This window comes from Mastomys coucha, unplaced genomic scaffold, assembly GCF_008632895.1.
Source record: "Mastomys coucha isolate ucsf_1 unplaced genomic scaffold, UCSF_Mcou_1 pScaffold21, whole genome shotgun sequence".
NCBI lineage: Eukaryota > Metazoa > Chordata > Mammalia > Rodentia > Muridae > Mastomys > Mastomys coucha.
The window spans coordinates 120483272-120501330 of NW_022196904.1; the positions used below are offsets into that span (position 1 = coordinate 120483272).

Below are 18059 nucleotides of genomic sequence, written 5' to 3' on the forward strand. Positions count from 1 at the left end.
GCCTTTTATTCTGAGGTAGTGTCTGTCTTTGTCACTGAGGTGGGTTTCCTGTATGCAACAAAATGCTGAGTCCTGTTTACGTACCCAAACTGATAGTCTATGTCTTTTTATTGGGGAATTGAGTCTATTGATATTAATAGATATTAAGGAAAAGTAATTGTTGCTTCCTGTTATTTTTTGTTGTTAGAGTTAGCATTCTGTTCATGTGGCTATCTTCTTTTAGTTTTGTTGGAAGATTACACTTTTGTTTTTTTAGAGATGTAGTTCCCCTCCTTGTGTTGGAGTTTTCCATTTTATTAACCTTTGAAGGACTGGATTTGTGGAAATATATTGTGTGGATTTGGTTTCATCATGGAATACTTTGGTTTCTCCATCTATGGTAATTGAGAGTTTTGCTGGGTATAGTAGTCTGGGCTGGCATTTGTGTTCTCTTAGGGTCTGTATGACATCTGCCCAGGATCTTCTAGCTTTCATAGTCTCTGGTGAGAAGTCTTCACCTATACTTCTATTTCCAGGGAATCTAATGCTTCTGCTTCTTGGGGCACCTATGCTTACTTGCACATACCTACACCCATTACACATAACTTAAAAGTGAAAATAAACCTAAAGTACACACACACACACACACACACACACACACACACACACACACACACACACACGGATAATCTCATAGTGTTTTAAGTAAGTCCTTGGTATTGGGCTGCATTCAGAGTCATTTTGGGCTGCATATGTCTCTTGGGCCATTGTTTAGATAAATTGGATAGCCTTGTTTAGATAAATACAGTCTTTCCCTATAAACCAAACATGTCCTATATGTCTGCTTTTAGTTTAAAAAAACAGAGCAGCAAATTACATGCTTTGTGTTAGATGATCCACATATTGACGCCACCAGAAAGTTTTCAAATGTTCTTCCCTCTATAAATCAGGAGTGAGTTGCTAGTTACTAAGTCTTTTCAACTCTTTTTCCCAGGAGTAGCTAACCTTGCTGTTAAGACAAAGAACAGAAACCAGCTTTTGCAAAAAAACAAAAAACCAAAGCACTCTCAGGCTATTGAATAACCTCAGTCAGAGGTGTCCTCTATAGCAAAGCTGTCGGGACCTCCAAAATGAGTGATGGTTTCATAGTCAACTAAGCATATTTGAAGCTAGAGGACTAATTTGGATTGCCCTCAGTTATCCCTTCTTCCCAGGAGAGAATCGAGTGGGAGATGATTGAAATTTTAGAAGAGTAAAATAGTCTTCCTCATCTGCAAGGTGTGTTTTCCAAAATGCTCACTGGACACCTGAAACTGGGTTTGACCAAAGCCTATAATTCCTTTCCTGTATGCTGAGTGCCTGACACACTTGCCACTCTGTGCCTACTGCTTTTGTAGCTTGAGGTGCTACAGTAAAGCAGCGATTAAGTTCTTTTTACTTCTGCACAGTTTCATGGGTCATTTCTTTTTATTCTAGATCATAGCAGTCTCAACATATGTTTGGTTTTGTTTTTCTTTCCTTATTAAGGTAAGAAATACTGCTTTCTCTGGCATATCCAAACAGCCCGACTGACTTCTTTCAACCTTTGGGAACATTATTAAATGAAGTAAGTTATTTGAGCACAAGCACTGTTGTGATACACATTCTAATGGGGAAGTGTCATGTGCTGTTTGTGCTCACCGAGAGGCTGGCTGTGGAAGCAAGGTTATCTTCTCCCCCCACGTCTGTAACAGGGAGAGGGAAGAACAGCCCCAAAGTCAACTCACTCTGCCCTTGAGAGCAGCTAGACGATAAGCCATTTTCTCTCCAGGCTACTGTTGATTATGCTATAATATAATCATGCTTACAGTGAGAATAGGAAGAAGTCCAGTGGTGCAGAAGCTCATCCATGGAGAGAAGGTGGAGAGTGTCTCTAGGGAGGACTCCCCTGACTGTCCCACCTTCCCCAGCTAATTTCTGATGGATGCTTGTAAACACTTGATTTGATGTTATCTATCCACTGCTTGTTCTTTGTTCTTTTACTTGGAAATCTTACCCAGAGGATATTCTGCTTGACCAAAGACTCCCAATCTGGAATTCTATCTGACTGTTTAAAGGGATTCTTTGGCTGTCTGTTAGGTGTTTGTTAAGCCACCTGAGTTCATGACATCACTTTTTGTTTGCTTTTCTCAGTTGGGCTACTCCAGTGTCTTGACTGGATATATGAGTGCCCAGTTTGATAATGTTTTGCCATCTGTCTCTTTATCTGCTACTCACTATTTATTCTGGTACCTTTTATTCACTGTATACTTAATAAATCACTCATTCAAAACCAGAAGTACAGCATTTATAGATCATTCTCTGATTGCCATACTGCCAATAGTCTGTTTGGTAATCTGGCTGTCTACACCATTATTGATTGTCCAGCTGGACAGAATAAGATAATGAGAGACTTCCTTATGTACTCTGTATGTTTTACAATTTAAAACTGCACTTGGTTTATTTCTGCAACTCTTCTATTTAGTATTTTCAGACCACAGATCACAGGCATGTGGAAAGCAAAACTGCAGATAAAAGGGGAGGGATAGGTTACTGAGAAAGATTTTTAGGAGAGTTGAATGGACCAAAGCACAGTCAATGGCTTGGGATGAGATACAGCTAAGCTGTGGGTCATGTTAGTCTTGTTCTGCTATTAGTCATCCTTATGTAATACAGTCTTGGCAATATTGAGGACAAGTAGGCAATGTCTTAAGTAAGATCAGATAAGGCATCCTCCAGGTAAGTCATTGCTTTCTGACCTTCAGGAGAAAGGAGCCAGATAGAGGAAAGGAAGTCAGTAAATGTTTCCAGAATAAACCAGTTTATTTTATTTAATTATCTATAACTTTGAGAAATCCAAGAAATGGTCCTCAAATGATATCCTGAATGTGTTACCTACAACCTTCTTCTAGCCTTTTATATCACATTAAGAAATTTCAGCAGGGGCTGGAGAGATGGCTTAGCCATTAAAGGCTAGGCTCACAACCAAAAATATAAGAAGTTTCAGCAGGTGATGGAGAGATAACCCAGCAGTTAAAAGGACTTACTGCAGAGGACCAGAGTTGTGTTCCAGGGCCCAGCCACCTTAACTTCAAGGATCTGACTCCCTTTTCTGGCTGATGTGGGATCCTACAAGCACATATAAACAAATATAATTTTAGAAAAGAAATTTTAAATATTAAAATTCTTATCAAGAATTCTTAGTAAAAGGGCAGAAAGTACTGAAACTATCATAAACCCTTTACTAAGATTTATTTTCAAAGAAATAAACATCAACCCCCCCACACACACATTTCTGTCCTGTCTTCATAGATAGTAACTCCAGAGTTGATAGATATTACTTCAGCCCATTTCTTTAAATATTTAGCACATCTGTGCTTTAAAGTTTATATAGGCATAATGCTTTTATACGCTGTATAAAGTTTACCCTCGTGTTCTTCAAATGTTGATTTCTCTGCCCTCATATCTTGTTTTAATCCAGACATGGTTTTGCAATGTTTATACCAAGAATCTCTTGTCTCAGGTTTGTGTAAACAGTTTTTTACCATTTATTCTCTGCCTTATCAATAAATGCTGATCTCCCAGTGGCTTGGCAGAATAGGGTGGGAAGTCTACCAACCAGTGGAAGAAGAAAGGGCAGAGAAGGGATATTCACATCAGTAGAATGGAGGGTTTGGAGCTATAAGGAAGCCATAAGGAAGGGGTCAGCAGAGAGATCATGGGAACACACCTAAAGCCCAAAGAGCCAGATCAATAATAATATGCAAGTATCATAGGAGGGGGCTCAGAGTAGCCAGGTAAGCATTGAAGATAAAGATAGATAATTTAATTGCTCAGCTACTGTGGTACAGTTTTAAATAAATCTTGGTTTCCCGGGCTGGAGAGATGGCTCAGTGGTTAAGAGCATCGACTGCTCTTCTGAAGGTCATGAGTTCAAATCCCAGCAACCACGTGATGGCTCACAACCATCCATAATGAGATCTGATACTTTCTTCTGGAGTGTCTGAAAGACAGCTACAGTGTGCTTACATATAATAAATAAATAAGTCTTTAAAAAAATTTTTTTGGTTTCCCTGAGCAGTTATTGGGGACTACCACAAGGGAAAGAAATACAGCTGTCAGATTAATTCATGGTTTATATTTACATTATAATAATTCATTTATGAGTATACATAAATGCTGTCATGCTGAACTTACATTTTTGCTAATTGTATTTTTCCTCAGTATTTTTAAGCCTGGTTTGCCTTAATGGCCATGAAATAGTTGTATTCAACCAATATACCACAAAAATTTAACCATTCCTTCATTAATATTTAACTGGGTTTTAAATGTTTTACTTTTGCTGACTTCACTGTATCATTTGTATGTGTGTACTTGTGCCTATGACTGAAGTAGAGTTGTTGTGTCTTCCTATAAATATGGCATCTTAGTCTGTCTTATAATGCTATGACAGAGTACCAGAGAGTGGGTAGTTTTTAAAGATTAGATGTTTATTCTCTTATAAACGTCTGGTTAGTCCAAAAGCAACACACCAGCACGTTAGATTGCCTGTGTGGGCTTCCTTGCTGAGGACTGCTTTAACCACACATGACTGACTGACTCAAGGGAAATTAGTGGAATGCTGGGTAAATTTTGGGAGGTTGTAGATCATTTTGGGAGTTGGAGCCTGATTGGAAGAGGTGGGTCTTTGAGGGTAGTCTTGAAGTGTGTAGGCTTGCCTTCTTCCTGTCCCATATCTTGCTTCCTGAGCCATCAAAATGTATGCAGTCTCATGATTCTGTCACTTACCCACAAGCCACTCCTACTAGCATGTCTTTGCCAGTGTTGTGCAAAGTACCTTCAAACTGTGAGCCAAACAAAACAAATCTTTTCTGTTGCTTCTTGACAGGTATTTGGTAACAATGAGAAAAGTGACTAGTAAATGGATTTAATTCCATTCGCAAGAGGGGCACCTTTTGGCCTATCACCTCTAAGGGACCCCACATCTTAATACCACTGTATAGCTATTAAGTTTTAATACCTTGCATTTGGAAAATGTCCACTTAAGGAAATATGGTGAGAAGTAGTGAAAACTAGCTTTCACAAATCTCCTATAAGGCATTCCAGACAAAGGTTTGTAAAGGAAGGAAAGTTGCCCTTGTTCTAGGAAAAGGATAGCTACATTCTTTGAGGTATAAAATGTTTTTGTTTTGTTGTGTTGTTTGTTCTTTTAGTAGAAGATATTGGTAAGAATGTTTCCAGTATTGTAAAATCTATGTTTTCAAAGACCAACAATGGGATCTGGGCTAGTTAATGAGAGTTGTGAACTCAGTAGAGAGACCAGAAGAAAACAATAGGTTTGTTGATCAGCTTGAATATCTGGTGACATGTTCGAACGCCATATTTTATGAGAAAAGCTGGGGACAGCAATTACGACTATGGTCAGATACAGAGACCTTAAGCGAGGCAGTATCAAAGCAAGTGGACAGTAGTGTTGTGTGGGAGTGGATGTGAGAAGAGGTCATGACCAGAGTGTCACTTGAGTTAGCCTCTAGCCTGAAATCTCCTAAGTTCTTGGTAGGTCTTGAGTAGAAACAATATTTGTGATGTAAACCCAATATAATCAATAAATAAGGACAGTTGTCCAGTAGGGAATAACAAGGGTCAAGGGTAAAAAAGGATGCCTTTGATAGCTTTCCTGAGTCTTAAGAGAAATGGTCACCCTTCTTTGTCCTTCCCCCAAGAATGACATTCTCAAGTCCTGCAGCATTCTCAAGTTTTCTTGAGAAGTTCCTCCTTACCCTAGGAAGGGATGCTGAGAGAACAGTTTCAGGAGGAAAACCAAATTACCCTTCATTTAGGAAAGGGAAAGAGTGTTCACTGCAGCAGCAGGCAAAGTAGACTCTCCCCATGCCGTGCAGCAGCAGCTAGAACACACACCTCTGCATCCCTCTCAGACGAAGGAGCCAAGAAGGCAAGTAGGGCAGAAAAACAATGGCTACAGAGAAGTGCAACTGCTCCTATTGAAATTTCTCCTTTTGCAAGTCTGACTGAGTCTTTGCAAGACAGCATGACTTCTGTAGTGTGTTCCTTGCCTTTCCTGGGCTGTAAATGCAGTTAGATAGGAAACACTCTAGGAACATTTAAAATAACACTTCATTATGCCAAATCATGGTGGTAAGGCAGTCCTACTAACACAGTGGCTAAATGTAACAAGAATAGCAATAGATTTGCCAGAACATTCCACAGTCAAGCATTCTTAACTTTTCAGCACTTTGAGTGCAGCATATGCAGCAGTATAGTAAAAGTTTATAGACCTTTCCTCCAAATGTTTAAAATGCATAAAATAAAAGATACAGCGTTATAAAGGAAATCAATTATAATGAAACAGTTATAAAATGTCTTAATGTGATTGAGCAGTGTGTGCTTTTTAAATACAGCTTGGCAGTCATTCTAATAGCCACTGTAATTTTTCCATAGTGATGAACAAAAATATATTTCAAGATGCTAGCACTAAATCAATGTGATATGAAAATGGCTCTGATTTCTTTTAGCAGAGTCACATTGCTCATACTACCAAAATATGTTGCCCATGTTTATAATTTTTAATGCTGTATTTTTGCTAGAGGTTAATGAAATAAATACGTAATTCTCCAACCCTCCCCAAGTTCATGGACTTGATCCTTCTATCCATAGTACATGAGAACTCTCTGGCCAGCTGAGTAGAAACAGATCATATGGAAACTAAGGAAAGGATTTGGCAAGGCATAAATAACCATTATCTCATTCAAGTAACAATTGCTGCTCTGTACAAAAAAAAAAAAAAAATGTGATGATATGGTACAATGGGTTATAACTGCAGAAAATCATTTTGATAGAGTGGATATCAAAACTGCAATGACTGTGGTCAGTGCCAAAGCACAGGAGCATTAGAAAAATCAACAGTGAAATCCTGGGTATACAGTTACAGGCAGGGGAGGAAAGCTTTCCTTTCCTTTTGTATTATCTACCAAGAGGCATAAGTAATCTCTTATGACACTTTGGCTAGAAATGGAATCCATTCCTAGCATTTCGTCATCATATTTTGTGATTAGTATCTTCAGTAACCTACCCTATAATTGTGTACCATTTTGAATTTTCTAAAACTTCATTTGCCTGTGTTATCTCCTCTGAATCTGAAGTAATTGTTGTGAGTTGAACTGGCATGTGCTTTGTCAGTGGCAATATTGAGACTAAGGGGCTTACACTTGTGTCAGCAGGAAACATAGGTATTATTGCAAGACCCACTGGCTTCTTAAGTTTCTCAGCAGTGGGCTTCCCTTTAAAGATCAACGTAGGTACAAAGGTGATATATTGACTAAGAGACAGAAAGAATTCTGTAGTGAGCTTAGTGAAGTAAATAACCTCCCCTAGAAATGAGAAATGTAGGCCAGTGTATTGCAGGCTTTGAAATGGATAGGCAAGTTTCACAGGCAGTTTATGGAGGTAGTTGGCTCATTCTTTCATTCTTTGGACTATATATCGAGGGCACAATCTAAGACTCCATCATCAGCACTGAGCAAAATTGCCCTTGTATTTATTTCTCTTCTGCTTCCATATTTCTGCTTCTCCCCATCCTTTCTTCACTCCTTGAAGCAGCTGGTACCACTTGCCTCCCTTCAGCTATTAGCATCATGCCTTCCTGTCTGTAGTCCTTTACACTTCTCCTTTTCTGTTCTCTTTACTTTTTCTTGTCTGTCTCATCAAGAGGGAAATAATGTGTTTCCCCATCCTTTCTCCTAGCCTAGTGTTCTTGTCACAATTCATAAGTAGAAATAGTCACAAATATTGTCAAAGTCATTTAAGTAAAAATAGTCACAAATATTTATTAAGCTCCTGCTAAATGGTCATACTGTGATAAATCTTTTATATATAGATTGTTTTATTAATTCTCACAAGACTCCAAGAAATTACCTGCATTTTATAGGTATAGAAACTAAGACTGTGAGGGATTTAAAAAATCACCTATACCCCTCTGGCTTAGTCACTGTTCTGTTGTTGTGAAGCGACACCATGACCAAGACAACTCTTATAAAAGAAACCATTGAATTGAGAGTTTGCATACAGTTTCAGAGGCTTATTAGTCCATTGTCATCATGGCAGGGAACATAGTGGCAGGAAGGTAGGCAGGCAGGGAGACAGGAGAAGGTTGGAGAAGCAGCTGAGAGCCACATCTTGATCTGCAAGCAGAAAGGGAGAGCCTGGGTTCTCTTTGAAACCTCAAAGTCCATCCCCCAGTGCCACACTTCCTCACCTCCCAATCCTTCCAATAAGCTCCACTGTCTGGTGACTAAGCATTCAAATATATGAGTTTATGGGGAGGGGGGAACCATTCTTATTCAAACCACCACATCCTCCAAAAAACAGTGAAATCACTTGCCAAAATGACATAGCTATTATATATCCAATATTAGGGTTTAAGCCTAGTTCCTTTAAACTCCAAAGCTTGTTTCCTTAATCCTTATGTCTCCTTTCTTGTCAGTGGTTAGTAATAGACAATTGGAGTCTTGTATTCCCATCCAAGAAGTTAATGAAAAGAGAAATGTATTTAGAGAATGAGTTTAGTGTAAAAACTTGTCTCCTTGTAACTGGGCCTGGAGATATGGCTTAATGTTAAGGACATGCACTAGAAGATGGGTGTAGGGACATACATTTCTAATCCCAGGAAGCAGAGGTAGGGCATCTCTGAGTTTTGAGGCCAGCCTGATCTGCCTAGAGTTCCAGGACAGCTTGAACTATATATTAAGACCCTGGAGAGTGGAAGAGAGGAGAGAGCGTACTGCTTTCCTTTTTCAGAGGACCCAAATTCAATTGCTACCACCCATATCAGCTGGCTCACAACTGTCTGTAACACCAGCTCCAGGGGTATCTGACACCTCTGGCCTGTGTGGCCCTCATGTGCACATACCTATATACAGACCACACACATACACAGAATTAAAAAGAATAAAAATAAATTTTTAATTAGAGGGTTGATTTATTTACAGTAGCTCATTGCTAAATAATGGAATACCATACAATATTCAATGACTTTTCACTGTGTTTAAAAGACAATGAATTTTGTCGGGCATGATGACACACACACCTTTAATCCCAGTGCTTGGGAGGCAGAAGCAAGTGGATCTCTGTGAGTTTGAGGCCAGCCTGGTCTACAAAGTGAGCCCAGGACAGCCAGGTCTATTACACAGAGAAACCATGTCTCAGAAAAACAAAACAACAAAAGAAGTGAATTTTAAAATGTACTAAATTAAGCTCTCTTATTTTAGAATATGGGTATAGGCTATAAGAATAAGTGATGTGGCCTGTTCTTGCAGAGGACCCAGGTTTGGTTCCCATGGCTCACAACCATCTAAATCTCCAGTTCCAGGGACCCAATCCCCATTTCCACTGGCACAGGCACACATGTGGTATAAATAAACTCACACAGATGTAGACACACACACATATAAATAAATAAGAATGGGGGATAGAGTTGTTCCCAAGGAAACTAATGTTCAAATTGCTTTCTTCTATGGATGTGTCTTCTTGAATCGGGTCTGTTCCTGAAGCTGAGAAGAAACTTCCCAACTTGCTTGTCTTCTTGGAAAATTCCTCCTCATGTCCTCAAATCCTCACAGCCGGAAGCTCTACCCAGTATAGCAAATAATGCACTAGCCTTTGCACCTCTACAGACATTTACTGATGAGGAAATTATGATGAAGAAGGCAGGTAAGTAAACCTTCAACTTCATTCTTTTGCCCCTCTCATCATGGGAAACAACACAAATCAGCCTGGAAGATATGCTCATCTCTGCAGTGCTTGCTCTGTTTGGGGGCTTGAGGCTATTTGTTTAGTTTTGAAGCAGGATGTTGCTGTGTTGGCCATTGTGATCTCAACCCCCTGGGTTCAAGTAACCTTACCTCAGCCTCCAAAGTAGTGGGGATTTAGAGTCATATAAATGGGACTTTTCACATATTTTGGAAAATAATATAAAAACAAGAGCAGAATAAAAGGCTAGGTTACAGGTTAAGGCTTCCCCATCTCTGTTCCCTGATTCTCCAGCTCTTCTCAGACGCTGCTTCATTACCAGTCTCTTCTGTAGCCCTGGAGTAAGGACATGACACTAACCATCCTACAGTGCACAGGGAAAGCATCTCTGAAACAAAGGCTTATCTGCCCAGAATGTTCTTAGGACCGAGGTGGAGAAACCTTCCTGGGTGTGGTCGTACAGCTATTAAAAGGTCCACGTTAGATGGGATGTGCTGGTGTAGAAATATAAGGTGTAGGTAGGGAGACAGCAGGCATCTGGCATAGTGGTGTATGCCTTTAATCTCAGAACTCCAAAGCCAGAAGCAAGTAGATCTTTGTGAGCTAAGGCTAGCCTGATCTCATAGTAAGTTCCAGGCCAACCAGGGCTACACAGTGTAATTCTGTCTCAAAAAAATAGCAAAAAGGGGGCTGGTGAGATGGCTCAGCAGGTAAGAGCACTGACTGCTCTTCTGAAGGTCCTGAGTTTGGATCCCAGCAACCACATGGTGACTCACAACCACCCATAATGAGATCTGACGCCCTCTTCTGGTGCGTCTGAAGACAGCTACAGTGAATTACACTGGAGCAAGCGGGGCAGAGCGAGCGGGAAGGGGGTGGGAGCCCCCGGCAGAGGTCCTGAGTTCAGTTCCCAGCAGCCACACATGATAGCTCACAGCCATCTGTACAGCTACAGTGTACTCATACACATAAAATAAATAAATAAAATAGCAAAAAGAATAAGATGGGGAGGAAGGACGCAGAGAGAAGGTTGAATGTGTGCTTTGTGTTGGTTTGTGTAATAAAAGTAAACTGATAGAGCGTCTGGACAGAGACATGCAGAAGTCTTTAAAGTGAAGCTTTCATAAGGAGCATGTAAGTTTAAAATCAGTTATCTTTGGGGAATAGGGCTTTCATTTTTCATGTTATGCTTTCCATAGTATTTACATTTTTGCTTCAAAGTAGGTTAGGGGATTGCCTTTCTGTATTTATAGAAGGAAGTTGTAATTTGTATCTTGAAAAACTAAATATAGTCATGTATAAATTATTGATTAAAAAAGTTTATCAGCAAACTGTTAATGAACTATTTCTTTCTTAACATAAAAATATCCACTCTATCTAAACATAAACTTATCAGTAATTCTTTTTCCCACAGTCAAAAAATTTGCACAGGAACAAATTGCTCCTTTGGTTTCATCTATGGATGAAAATTCAAAAATGGAGAAATCAGTGATACAAGGATTATTCCAACAAGGGGTATTTATTTTTTAATTCTACTTTCAAATTTTTTGTTATTTAAATTTTTACACGATATATTTTATTATGTTCTTTTCCCTCCCCTACCCCTCTCCTGTCTTCCCCCACCTCTCTACCTACCCAATTTCATTTTCTCTCTCTGTCTCTCTCTCTTTCTCAAAAAAAAAAAAAAAAGCAAAGCAAACAAGACAAAAACACCCAAACAAAACAAAAGGTCCATTTTGTGTTAGCCAGCTACTTTTAAATACATCATGTATATTAAAATCTATGCAAACTTTTCAATTGAGAGATTATAATAATCTTCACGAATTCCTCATTCCTAGTCCAAAGATTTTTAACTGGATTGACATTTTAAATTGGCAGTGCTTTTAAAGGAGAAGACCACTAGCATCTAGTGGGAAGAAGCATGGGCCACTACAGACTGAACATCCTACAGCACACAGGGGAGCTCATCTAAGAACTGACTAGCTCCATCAAACATTACAGGTCATAGACACTGTGTGGATTCTTGTGTATGTGTCTGTCTTAAAGCAGAGCTGATAGCAGATTTCCAGCTTTGTGATTCACACAGTCTTTGTCACATGGCTCCTGTCACCCTGTATGATATGTAGAAGAGATTAAAGTAGAATTAATCTGGCTATGAGTAGGGTGTTGTCAGTGTGGGAACTCAAAGGAGAGTCTTTAAAAATCCCCATGCTAATTCCTGGTGTCTCCCTTGTCTTTAGGCCCAAAGAGTTTTGTTTATTTGTTTGTTTTTGATACTAAGTATATACTCAGCACCACCTTCTTAAATCTTGTCTTATTGAAAAATAACTTTTGGCACTACGCCATATAATTTCATTTCTTCTGGTTTTAATGTGACCAGTTTTTGATGGTCTTTCTAATTTTTTGTTATCAGTGAAATACTTAGGAAATGGAATCCCATGTAGAGACATATGGGGCCATACAGACACCTAGTATGTTAGACAAAGACCCAGTGGTTCCTTTCCCACCCCAGTTCTGCTGTCATCCTGGACAGACCCCATACCCCTGTCATGCTTCTGTGGGAATCCTTTGACAGCTTGAAAGGCTTGAAAACTGTTCTCCTGGGGTAGGACTTGCATTCAGGGCCATGTGCACTCACTGTCCACCTACAGAAACTGCTCTTGCTTATAGTAGCTCAGCTGCCTCGTAACTCTCCAGTCCCTGTGTTAGTTACCTGCCACATATTTCCAATTAAAAAGCGCTGTGACCTTTATCGAGGAGCAGTATTGCTAACAATTGCTCAAACTCGGAAAACACCATCACTTCTCCTCCCCTCCCACTCCATTGCAGTTCTCAGCCTTCGTGTCTCTGCCTTTCTGTCAGCTACATCCTCACCCTGAAATATAGCCATAGCCCTAAATCAGCAGTGCTGTTCTAGGAGAGCCTAGAGAGAAAAGGAACTTTACCCTTTCTGCTACTAGACGTGGGTCTTGCACCACTGGTATATGTCATGTTCCTTTCATAAAATAAGGAGAGTTAAACACGGAGCAGTACTGAGGACATTTCATGTGCCAGACTTAGACATTGAAATCAAATAGCCAACATTTAGTGTTGTGTGTCAGCATCTGTGACTTGCTGGGCTTGTCACTCAAACACTACCAGGTGTGGTCTGCTAACCATCTTGGAGTTTTTTAAAATGGCTCCCAATAGATGCTTGCGCAGTCATTACCTCTGCTGAAAAGGTCCTGTCAAAAGGGACCTTAGAAGACTCTGTGCCAGCTAAAGCTGTAGACATGTTCTCTGGGAGCTGGTTACTCTCAGGCATTCACTTATTACATCAAATAGGTATAGAGGGGCCAGTATTGAAATACCAAAACAGCTCGTGCTTTCTTAATAAGAAAGGCTATCAGAGCATACTTAGATTTTTTTTTATTCCATTCATTGATGCTACAAAGCATTTTGTATCTTTCTTTGTTATCTGAGACCCAAAGTGGAAAAAAAAACCTAACATAAATTCATCCTTTTTCAAGAAAAGAAAAAAAAAGGAAATGGAAACAAGCAACCAAAAAACCTAGAGTTTTTATAGACTATTATTTATAGCAAAATAGCTATATCAACTTAAAATATAAATAAAATTTTAAAATTCAGAATGTATATATGGTGGGCTGTGGCTATAGCTTGGGTGGTAGTAAAGTGCTTGCCTATCATAAGGGGTCCCAGGTCAAACATGTGCTCACAGTTTATTTTTTATAGTTTACAGTCTCCTGGTATAGCTTTCCTTCCCTGTCTCATCTTTCCTTATCTGCCTTTGCTTTAGCTGATGGGCATTGAAGTGGAAGCAAAATATGGAGGGACAGAAGCTTCCTTTTTCTGCTCTGTCCTAGTGATAGAGGAACTAGCTAAAGTGGATGCATCTGTGGCTCTCCTGTGTGACATCCAGAACACAATCATTAACAACCTCTTTAGAAAACACGGTACAGAAGAACAGAAGGCCACCTATTTGCCAAAGCTGGTTACAGAAAAAGTAAGTTGAAATGAGTTGTTGAAAATGGATTGGGTCTAAGGTACCAGTGTTTTTGGGAGAACAGTAACTGCAATATTGACTTTAATTATCCGAGACCACAATGCAGCACCATCCATCAACCAAGCAATGCTCAATAAATTACTGCTACCAGAAAAACACACTCTACTTCTCATTTGTCATGTGGAAACTTAGGAAATAATCATCAGACAATTAATTTTAGCCAGGCATGGTAGTGCATACTTGTAATTCTAGTGGTCAGAGGCTGAGACAGGAAAACTGCTCATTTGAGACCAGACTAGGCTACATAGCACCTTCCAGGCCAGCCTGGGATGTATAGTGAGATCCTGGCTACAAACTAACACAAAAACCCAGCACTATTTTGTTTTGTGTTTTGTTTGTTTGTTTTGAGTCAGGGTTACTGGCTGTCCTGGAACTCGATCTGTGGACCAGACTGGCCTTGAACTCAGAGCTCTGTCTGCCTCTGCCTTCCAAGCACCAGGATTAAAGGTGTGCGCCTCCACAGCCCAGCAAAACAACAGTACTTTTATCACAATTCATTTTCCAGTACCTTTGCTGAGATCACTTTCTACTAGAATTAAATACATTTAAGCATGTGGGTTTTTTTGTTTGTTTGTTTTTCTGGCTTCAAGCTTGCAACAAGCTTCCTGTGCCATGGAAAGTCTTAATGAAGGTAAACTAGGAAATGCTACAAGGTAAACATGCATTCCTAAATCTGCATTTTACCTTAGGTGAACAGTAAGGGTGCTTTTGAGAAAGTAATAATCACAATTCTATTATATAAATATAAACTTTTTTAAAATGCAGGATCTCAGTACATACCCTTGGCTGGTCTGAACTCACAATGTAGACCAGGCTGGCCTCGCCTGCCTTTGCTTCCACCATGCCCAGCGCAAATATAGATTTTTTCTTCATAACTAAAGATTTGACTTACAAATGTCCATGTTTAAAAGCTGGGCAGTGGCTGCATACACCTTTAATCCCAGCAATTGGTAGTCAGATGCAAGCGGATTTTTGAGTTCAAGGCTAGCCTGATCTATAGAGTGAGTTTCTAGAGCTGTCACCTCTACACAGAGGAACTCTGTCATAGAGAGAGAGAAAAAAAACCCCACAAATGTCCATTTTTCCCCTATGACTTGTTAATATAAAGGAAAAACACAATACTTTTTTCTCACATCTCTAGTTAGGGAGCTTTTGCCTCTCTGAAGCCGAAGCGGGTAGTGACTCCTTCGCTATGAAAACAAGAGCTGATAAAAGTGGAAATTACTATATTATCAATGGGTCAAAGATGTGGATTAGCAATGCAGAGCACGCAGAACTCTTCCTGGTTTTCGCAAATGTGGACCCCACTTCTGTAAGTATAAAGAAAACTTTTTTTCCTCCCTCTTCCCACCTTTTTTTCTTTTTTCTTTTTTTCTCTTTCTTCTTTCATTTCCTTTTTAGGGCTAGTTTTAAGCTCCTCACTCTGTGAGAGTAAAATGATCTTTTTTCACTCATTCATCTAAAATAACTTGTTGACATAGTTATTAATTACACAGAGGACCATTTATTACTTTTTTTTCTAATTCCCTAGGCTTTAATTGTGTAGAGCTTTAATTTTTCTATATAATAATGAAGGATTTAGTACTTGTAAAATACATTACTTTTAAGAATATTAAAAAAGATTTAAGAGTATTTTATTCAGATAGAAGAAAATCATACAGCAAAATGGTAAGTATGTTTTATTTCCTTTTCTGAATATTGAATTTAAAGCATGGGGCTCTCATGATCACATACTTATAAAAATAATTTCAACACTCACTGTGGGGTGTGGAAAAGTACAAGAAGTAGGAAGGTCCCTCTCTAGGTGGTGTTGGCTGCCCAAGAACTCTCTATGTAGAGCAGGCTGGCCTCAGACTCACTGACATCCACCTGCCTCAGCTTCCCAAGTGCTGAAGTGCACTTAGAGGCTGCACCACCGTGCCTGGCATAAGGCTCTTGTTTAGTAACTAATGTTCCCCAGTTATTCTGGTTCTGTAATGCCCATGTTGTAATTCAGAGTCCTTTGGTGTTTATTGTCCATAAGGATACATCTGTGAGAAAGCCAGAAGTCAACCTCAGGCACTGCTTCTCAGGAAATGGCCACTTTTGTTTTAAAGATTGATATTTTTAAATTAAATATTAGCTATGTATATACGTATTTGTTTGTGTAAGGGTATGTACACTGGGTTCAAGGTGCCCATGGAGGCCAAAAGATATCAGATCTGCTGCCACTGAAGTTACTGGTGATTGTGAGCCACTCACAGTGGTATGGTAAGCTAAACTTGAGTCTTCTGCAAGAGCAGTATTTGCTCTTAACTAGTGATTCCTCTCTCAAGCCCCCCAGCTCTTTCTGAGGCAAAGTCACTCACTGGTACCAGGGCCTCACTGATAATATTTACCTGTGTTTGCCTGACTGGGCAGCAAGCCCCAAGGCTTCACCTGCCTCTGCCTCCCTAGCACTGGTAGATATCACGAGCGCATGCCACCATGCTCAGCTCTTCGAGCAGGTACTTAGGATCAAACAGGCACCCTCAGGTTTGCAAAGCAGCACTTTAGCAGCTGAGGCATCTGGCCAGCCCTGTAACTTTCTTTTCACTATTTATGGTTTTTATTTTTATTTTATGTGAGTAGTTTGCCTGCAAGTATGTTTGTGAACCACATGCATGTCTGATGCTCATGAAAGCCAGAAGAGGGGGCTAAATCCCATGAAACTAGAGTTACAGACAGTTAGTTGTGAGCCACAGTGCTGGGAACCAAACTCTGGTCCTCTAGAAGAGCAGTAAGTACACTTAACTGCTGAGCCATCTCTGTAACCCCTTAGCTTTCTTACTTTGAACTCTTTATAAACAGGGATTTGTAAAGCCTAAGTGATGATCACAGTCTACTTTTTTTTTTTTTTTAGGGATACAGAGGCATCACCTGCTTCTTAGTAGACCGAGACACAGAAGGTTTTCAGATAGGGAAACGAGAAAACAAAATGGGGATCAGAGCTTCTTCCACCTGTCAACTAACATTTGAAAATGTCAAGGTAGGTATTCTTGAATATTCTGTAAAAGATTAATGAGAAATCAGGCTTATATAGAACCATAGGTAATATACAAGAGGATGGCCAAAACAGCAAATGATGTTAATTAAGTGTGCACGGAAGAGTTCTTGGTGGAGCTAGTCAGCAAGTAAGCCCTCACCAAGAACATTTTTCACAAGAGTTAAGGCCCTTTTCTCAATTCCTTACTGTGGAAAACTTGTTTGTCCAACCTCTGACCCAGAGAGCAAATGCCAGAAATTAACTTATTATTATTATCATCATCATCATCATCATCACCATCATCATCATCATTATTTACAATTTACATACTTCTGAAACATACTTATAAGCTTGGCATTTGTGAACCTAACTCTGTTGGGAGAAGGAATTCTGAGGTCGGTACACCAACGGCCACAAGATGGAGATGTTGTTCAGTAAGAGAGGAAAGCAGCCAAGCTACACTCCACAAGACAAGCTCTTCCTCAGGATGCTGGAGCCTGGCTTGGGCACAGATGTTCTACTGCTCCTGGATCTTTGTGGGCAGCCGTGTCTGGAGGTACTGAGATATCGTTACAGATATCTTTGGGCCTCACTCCTTCCTTCTTCCTACTTGCCCTCACCCCGACCATTCCTCCTTCTCTCCCTCCTAACGAAAGTATTTTCTTTTGTTCCTAGTATTGATTTGTTCCAAGTATTGATTATTGAGGATATTTTGCTGTAGTATGTGAGTGTTGTTTTGCATGTGTGTGGGGTGTGTATGTGTGTGTGTGTATGAACCATATATGTGCCTAGTGCCCTTGGAGACCAGAAAAGAGTGTAGGACCCCTGCAACTGGAATCACAGATGATTGTGAGTAGCTCTCTGCATGCTGGGAAGAGAACCTGGATCCTTGGAAGAGCAGCAAATTCTTTCAGCCACTGAGCCATCTCTCCATTTCTACTATTAACTTTCTGTATTATAAGGAAATATAGCTTGTAATATATAGCTTTTACCTTTCTTCTCTCCTACTTAATGGATGGGAGAGTGCACACTCACACATGTGCATACACACACACCTCACTAGACTTTTCTAAAAATGAATCATCTCAAAAGAAAAGCAGTTTATTACTCTTGGTTTTTTTGTTTTGTTTTGTTTTGTTTTTAAATATTTTCTTTATTTACCTGTAAATTTCTCCATTCCCAGTTTCCCCTCCAAAAAAACAAAGAAACAAACAAAAACAACAAAAACAA

The 18059-nt window shown here is 39.7% G+C and overlaps 1 protein-coding gene across 2 annotated transcripts in view; it reads left to right on the forward strand.

The window, feature by feature from the left end:
- Acadsb (acyl-CoA dehydrogenase short/branched chain) overlaps positions 1-18059 on the forward strand; it is a 43693-nt gene that overhangs the window by 13912 nt on the left and 11722 nt on the right. For both annotated transcript variants that reach the window (XM_031388579.1, XM_031388580.1), the window contains 5 exons: positions 9564-9723; positions 11177-11277; positions 13559-13765; positions 14967-15137; positions 16707-16832. In XM_031388579.1, the coding sequence (XP_031244439.1) occupies positions 9564-9723; positions 11177-11277; positions 13559-13765; positions 14967-15137; positions 16707-16832 (765 nt within the window). The remainder of the gene's footprint in view (positions 1-9563; positions 9724-11176; positions 11278-13558; positions 13766-14966; positions 15138-16706; positions 16833-18059) is intronic.